The sequence below is a fragment of the Canis lupus genome, chromosome X (assembly GCF_011100685.1).
Source record: "Canis lupus familiaris isolate Mischka breed German Shepherd chromosome X, alternate assembly UU_Cfam_GSD_1.0, whole genome shotgun sequence".
In the NCBI taxonomy this organism is placed as follows: domain Eukaryota; kingdom Metazoa; phylum Chordata; class Mammalia; order Carnivora; family Canidae; genus Canis; species Canis lupus.
In genome coordinates, this window is record NC_049260.1 from 75,208,385 (window position 1) to 75,216,048 (window position 7,664).

General features: G+C 41.8%; 1 protein-coding gene across 3 annotated transcripts in view; it reads right to left on the minus strand.

Annotated features, from left to right (window-relative positions):
* NOX1 (NADPH oxidase 1) overlaps positions 1–6,944 on the minus strand; it is a 29,030-nt gene extending 22,086 nt beyond the window's left edge. For all 3 annotated transcript variants that reach the window (XM_038587854.1, XM_038587855.1, XM_038587853.1), the window contains exons 1-2: positions 6,741–6,944; positions 1,378–1,473 (exon numbers count right to left, since the gene is read on the minus strand). In XM_038587854.1, coding sequence (XP_038443782.1) covers positions 1,378–1,473; positions 6,741–6,785 — 141 coding nt within the window. In that variant the 5' untranslated portion in view covers positions 6,786–6,944. The remainder of the gene's footprint in view (positions 1–1,377; positions 1,474–6,740) is intronic.
* Between the last annotated feature and the right edge of the window lie 720 nt (positions 6,945–7,664).

The window sequence follows — 7,664 nt, forward strand, 5'->3', positions numbered from 1 at the left end:
ACCATGTACACTGGATGGGTCTTTGTGGAAATCCAATGATCTAGTCAAGGTGAAAGTGATTTAACCAAATCCCTTACCCGTTACTGAAAAACTCACTAGAGTTAGCAGTCAGTTTTGCTTTTCTAGTTGGATAGTGTCCAGATTGATGAGCCTGTGAGATGATCATTTTCACCTCCATGCTTCTTCCTGGTCATCACCAATGTCCCCTATCCACCTCCCCCCACCCTCCCTCTTCTGTTCTTCATCTATCTCTTCCACAGCCTTTTCCATCCTGTTATCCTCACCTGACCCCTGCTTTTCTTCAGCCCTTGAGTTCTGCAGTGCCACTCACCCCACAGACCCCCTAAATCTCCCTCTTGTTTGATAGAGAGGTATTATTCTGTGAGAGCAGTCTACAGCAGTGGTTTTCAAGTTGTTTGTTTACTTGTTTTAAACCAAACTCTTTCCGGAAATCATAAGCAAGAGTCCATAAGACAGGTAAAGGCTGCTTTGGTTAAAGTAGGGGCAGGGGCACTGTTAGCTTAACTGCAAAGTTAACTGCAAAGTTAGCTTTCCCCTCACACTCTATAGGAGTACTTGGGTCATTTGAAAAATGACTGCTTAGGGGTGCCTGGATGGCTCAGTCAGTTGGGTGTCTGCCTTCAGCTCAGAACATGGACCCATGGTCCTGGGATCAAGCTCCACATAGGGCTCCCTGCTCAGCATGGGGAGCCTGCTTCTCCCTCTCCCACTCCCCCTGCTCATTCTCTCTCTGGCAAATAAAATCTTTTTTAAAAAAAAAGAAAAGAAAAGAAAATGACTGCTAAATAATTTTCTTTATTGTGTGTTTTTATTATTGGGTCTGGGGAGTACACCCTAGATAGGGCTGTCAGATTCAGTGAACAAAAATACTGGATGTCCAGATAAATTTGAACTTCAGATTTTAAAAATCAAATAATTTTTTAGCATATCTATGTCCCATGCAATATTGAAAATATACCAAAAATGATTTATTTTTCTGGAAATAAAATTTAACTGGGGCGGGGAACGGGTGCCTGGGTGGCTCAGTCTGCCTTCAGCTCAGGTCATGATCCTGGAGTCCCGGGATTGAGCCCCACGTCAGGCTCCCTACTCTGTGGGGAGTCTACTTCTCTCTCTCCCTCTGTTCCTCTCTGCACCCCCCTCCCCACTCATGCTCTCTCTCTTTCACTCACTCACTCACTCTCTCAAATAAAGTCTTTAAAAAAATTTAACTGGGCATCCTGTATTTTCTTTTTCTGGGAACCCCAGCCCTAGAGGAAATCAGGGCATTGGGTCTCAAAGGAGCCCAGGTCGCAAATAACAAACAAAAACAAAAACAACAGAGGTTCTCCATATCACCACAACTGTGATACTCACCCCCAGGATTTCTCTGGTATAGTAGTACTTATCAGCTTTCTCATATGACAGGAAGGCATGTACAAACAGGAAAACATTCAGCCCCAACCAAGTAGCCTAGAGGAAAAAAAAAACAAGCAAAGAATCAAGAAGAATTTGGGTATGGAAATGAATAGGTAAGGGATAGGAAATAATGTCACCATTTTGGCTATTTTGTTTCTATCTGTTTTCATTTTAAATGAATACAATCCATCTAGCATCTAACTTATTTTCAGAAAGAGTTAACACTTAAGAAATGCATTAGACCCTAGCAATCAGGGTCAGCAAATCAAGGCCTGTGGGCCAAATCCAGCTCACCACTTGCTTTATACAGCCTACAAATTAGGAATGGTTTTCATTTTTTTTGTTTTCACATGTTTAAATGGTTGGAAAAATCAAAAGAAGAATAATATTTCATGATATGAAAATTACATAAAATCCTAATTTCAGCATCCATAAATACAGTGGTATTGGAACTTAACCATACCTTCTTATTTTTATATTGTTTATGGATGTCTTCATAATTCAATGGAAGCATTGAGTAGCTGTGACAGAAACTATATGGCCTCCAAAGCCTAAAATATGTACTACCTAGCCCTTTACAGAAAAGATTTGCCAACTCTGGTCTGGGAGCATTTGAACTATTGTGGCTAAAAGATAGCAATAAGTGAATAAATGGATTTCTAAAGAAACAAGGAATAAATTTAACATCTGTAACAATACCCATCTGAAAAGGACTAAACCGTTCCAGATGGGCCTGCCTCTTTAATTACGCCCTGACACACATTTTCTTGTTTTTAGATTGTGAGTCTCCTTTCAAATTAACCTATCATTGCTCTGGACTCAGTTGAGCTCTTAAGTCTGCTTTTGTCTATCCCAAGCTCTGTCTCTGCATTGGCAAAGGGGGAATTTGGAACCTACTGCCCCATTGCCTTGGAGACCAACTAATGTGGCTCTAGCTCAAGCTTTGAGGCTCCAGTTTGTTGTTGTTTTAAGAGTCTATTTGTTTATTAGAGAGAGAGTGTCTGTGAGCACAAGCAGGGGGAGCAGCAGGCAGAGGGAGAGGGAGAAGCAGACTCCTTGAAGAGCAGGGAGCCCCAACTCGGGCTGGATCCCAGAACCCTGAGATCATGACCTGAGCCAATGGCAGACTGAACCACCCAGGTGCCACGAGGTGCTAGTGTGTAACTGAGCAGGACTGTAGGTCACTAGGATGCCCCTAATATATATTGTTGGCCCCAGGGTGGATCAGAACCATCTTAACCCCACAAGTAGAGGGTCCTTTAGCCTAGGACAGGGCCCATTCAGATTCCCTAGATCTGGACCACTCACACACCTCCAGTAGCATAGCATAATGATTTAAAGTGATACTGGAGTCAAACTCCTTGGGCTCAAATTCTAGCTTCACTGCTTTCTAGTTCTGTAATCTCAGACAGACATGTGATTTAATTTCTCTGAGCCTTAGTTTCTTCTATACAGTGAGGTTAATAACGATATCTAACTCATAGCAATGCTGTGGGCTTATGTGAAATGATGCATGTGGAGTGATTAACCATGGTCGGTGCATACTGGGAGCTCAATAAATTCTAATTATAGACTTGTGTCATTACCAGGCTGGCTTTACTAACCAATTTCTTCCTGCATTCTTTGCTCAGACACTATTTCCAGAGTTGAGTGTCTTTCAGAGATCCTTTGATCCTAATAGAAGAGGAGAGGTGAAAGCCACAGACACCTCAAGAGTTCCGAAGACTGAGTTTTTTTTTAGAGAAAGCAGAAATAGTTCAGGCTCCGAGAGTTCTTTGCCCCCATGGCAGACCATCCCCAACTGTAGGCAAGGTGAATACAGTGACATCTGGGAGTAAGGAATTGCATTTCCCACCCTCACTCTCATTTCCTTCCATCACGGGTGGAAAGTGAAGTGGAAGCCCGGGCAAAAGGAGGAGTCGGAATGTTTTTTGGAATAATCTCTCTTTGCTTTTAAAAAATAGCGCATAGGGGGAGCCCGGGTGGCGGTTAAGTGCCCAACTTTTGGTTTTGGCTCAGGTCATGGTAAGTGGTAAGTGGTAAGATCTGGTAAGATCAAGCCCCGAGAGGGCTTCCCGCTCAGCGGGGAGTCTGCTAGAGTTTCTCTCTCCCTCTCCCTCTGCCCTGACCCCCTGCGCACTCTCCAGCACACATGCTTTCTCTCTCAAATAAATAAATAAATACATCCTTTAAAAAAATAGTGTGGGGCGCCTACGTGGCTCAATCAGTTAAGCATTTGCCTTTGGCTCGTGTCGTGATCCCGGGATGCTGGGATGGAGCCCCGCATCAGGAGTGTGCGCCTCCTTCTTCCTTTGTCCCTCCCCCTGCTCATGCTCTCTCTCACTCACCCTCTCTCAAATAAATAAATAAAATCTTTTTAAAAGAGTGCATAGGGGGCAGCCTGGGTGGCTCAGCAGTTTAGCGCCGCCTTCAGCCCAGGGCGTGATCCTGGAGACCCGGGATCGAGTCCCACGTCGGGCTCCCTGCGTGGAGCCTGCTTCTCCCTCTGCCTGTGTCTCTGCCTCTCTGTCTCTCTGTCTCTGTCTCTGTCTCTCTCACTCTCTCTGTTTCTCATGAATAAATAAAATATTTTAAAAAATAAAGCGTGCATAGGAGTATATGTCAGAGATAGTAAGAAGTCTGAGCCTGCCAGCAAGATTGGTAGGGGGTGGAAATTCAAAGCTACAGAGTTAAATGTGAGTCGCCATATTGGGTGATGAGCTCTATGAGAAAAACCAAGAGAAGGGTACAAAATGCAGAGGATTTTATAACTAGACACAGGCTTATACTTGTATCTAGTCTAGTTATTTAATTTACCTCCTCCCCCCAACACACATATGCATAGGTGATGTGAAGTGTAGAGAACATAAATAATTTGATCAAGATCACTCAACAGGCGAAGTGAAACTAATCCTCAGGTTCCCTGTCTCCTAAACTAGTGCAAAAGGAATTAAATACACAACATTGAGCATTGAAAATATAAAGCATAGGGTAACATACCAAAATAAGTACTTGGCCTTTTGTTAAATGCAAAACAAACAACCCTCCAGGGGAATATGATTGCCCTTTACACTTTTCTCCCTTGAATACCTGGGCAGTCCTTGGGGACCCAAAGGAAACAATTGAAGAAAAGAGATAACCCCAGAAGGTGTGATGACATGAAGATCTAGGAAAGTGAGAAAGAACACAGGGTGTTCCAAGTTCAGGGATGGCTCAGAAACGGATGAACGAGAGTGGGGATAGGTGTGTGTGTGTGTGTGTGTGTGTGTGTGTGTAGAAGGGGATTGTGCATATATGGTATGGTAAAGAACACTGGGAAGCTGGATTTGAGTGATGGCTCTGCAATCAATTCACTGTGTAACATATGGGTCTTATTTTCCCTTGTAAAAAATAAAGGAACTGGTTTGTATCTGCACTATGCAATGCCATAGCCACTACCCACATGTGATCACTTGAAATGTGGCTAGTCCTAATTTAGATATGCTGTAAGCATAAAATACATAGAGGGTTTCAAAAACTTAGTAAAAAAATACATTAAACGATCTCATTATTATTTCCTTTTTTAAAAATATTTTTTGACTGTAAAGTTTATTGGAAAATCTATGTGAAGCATAATTTAAAATCATTTAAAACAAATTAAAAACCTCTATAAAGGAATGCCTGGGTGGCTCAGCGGTTAAGCATCTGCCTTCGCTCAGCACATGATCCTGGAGTCCCCGGGGTGGAGTCCCACATAGGGCTCCCTGCATGGAGCCTGCTTCTCCCTCTGCCTGTGTCTCTGCCTCTGTGTGTGTGTGTGTCTCTCATTAATAAGTGAATAAAATCTTTTAAAAATAAATAAATAAATACCTTTATAAAAGGTCAGGACATTCAGTATTTTAAGATAAAACTTATTAGGAAAATTGTAGTATCATGGTTAAGAAAATAATAATTATGGGAAGCTATATGTTTGTAAATTATAGAAAACATTAAAAATTAAATATCTAACAAAATATGTTTTGCTATTGCTTTGGGAGAGAATATGGGGACACATTTTTTATTTTATTTACATATACTTATTAAAAGATTTCCCATATGACACTGCAAATAGTCCCATTTCCCTTGTATTTTGCTATAATACATGAATTCCCACAAAGGGTATGGAATACATAAAATTACAAATATGGTAGAAAAGTAAACCATATCACACCCAAATACACAGTGAATTACTGCAAAGTGCATACCTGAACATATAAGGCACATTAGTTTTAGAAAAAGAGCACTGCCCATCCCCAACATGTTAATATTTCTTAGATGTATTTATTTATTTATTTGACAGAGAGAGAGAGAGGGAGAGAGAGAGCACAAGTAGGTGAAGTGGCGGGCAGAGGGAGAGGGAGAAGCAGACTCCCCGCTGAGGAGAAAGCCCAATGCAGGGCTTGATCCTAGCACCCTGGGATCAGGACCTGAGCCAAAGGCAGACGCTTAACTGATTGAGCCACCCCGGCGCCCTCATTAATATGTTTGATATTGATTATCTGTTAAAAGGATAACATTGTTCATATATTGGGTTAAACCAAATATATTACTAGACATTAATATAATCTAATGTAGGTACTAGAAAAATTTATATTTACATATGTAGCTCACATCACATTTCTATAATGGACAGCACTGGGCCATGATCTCCAAGTTTAGTTCTATCTCAAACATTCAATGACTTTATGAAATCTCAATGAAGATGAGAGAAGTACAGTGGTAGTACAGAAAGGATGAAGAGAAATGAATGTGCATGGCAGTGGTTAGAAGTGAGATGGAAGAGAAAAAAGACAGAAAATGAAAACATTGAAATTCCAAATACTTGTGGTTTATATCATTTGTCTCTTTACCAACCAATTTCTCGAGTTGGAGTTTTTCCCTTTTCTAAAATGGTGACATATATCATACACAGATTTTAGAAAACATACATGTGTAATCTTAGAGCTGGGCTTTTTAACTGATAAAACTGGCCTTAATGGGCCCAATACTGGCATAGAATATTTCCTTTTCGAATAACTTTAGAAATATTAACAAAAATAATCTCTCCTTACTCTATTAAGAGTGATTAATAGATAGTGAAACATGGGCATGTAGGTGGCTCAGTGGGTGAGCATCTGCCTTCCGCTCGTGTTGTGATCCCAGGGTCCTGGGATCGAGTCCCGCATCGGACTCCCTGCATGGAGCCTGCTTCTCCTTCTGCCTTTGTCTCTGCCTCTCTCTGTGTGTCTTTCATGAATAAATAAATAAAATTTTAGAAAAGATAGATAATGAAACAAAAAAAAAAATAGTGAAACATTACTTACCAGAAACAAAACTGAGAACCAGTGGTTAACTACCCAGTTGCCCATGGTCTGGAGGTGGTTTAGAGTCTCTCTAGGCAGCAGGAAGATTCAGCAACCTGGATTCTAGAGAGGTTCTTCAAGGTTAGCACCTCTGTCTAGCTCAGAGTATGTGAGTCTTTAAGATAGGAAAGATGCACAATTACCCAGAAAGCTTCAAGGAATGAAATAAGTGCATTCTGCCTTCCTCCTCTGGACGGAACTATGTTATCGGCTTCAGTAGACCAGCCCTACTTATGAGAACCACAGGGGTTTTCCCTAGTGGGGATTTATCCCTTCAGGAAATAGCAATCTTCTTGAGTGAGAATATTCTCTCTCATCATCTTATCAACATGACCTAGTATGAGGCATTTCTTTCCTGATAAGACAATTGCTAAAGCTTGTCACTAAAGGCTGGGGCTACAAACAGATGACCTCAGGAGAAGCAGAGCAGGAAGCAAGCCTGTTAAGCTTTAAGAAAAGCTGCCACATCTGCACACTGGATTTGGACCTCAGACCAGCTAGCTCAGAAACGTCACCATATGTGTTCCCCTGGAGGATGATCTGGCTCTCCAGAGAGCTAGACTGGCTGGCAGGACAAGTGAAAAAAATGGCTAAATAAATAAGAGAAAATTTAGGAGCTAAATTTGGTTCAAAACAACAAAGACAGAGGGACGCCTGGGTGGCTCAGTCGCTTAAGCATCCGACTCGATTTCGGCTCAGGTCGCGATCTCAGGGTCCTGGGATTGAGCCCACGCCAGGCTCTGAGCTCATCGGGGAGTCTGCTGGAGGATTCTCTCTCCCTCTCCCTCTCCCTCTGCCCCTACCCCACAAAAAAATAAATAAATCTTAAAAAAAAAAAAAAACCCAGAGGCAGAATACTCTGACAGGTGATAGTTTTCTAATATG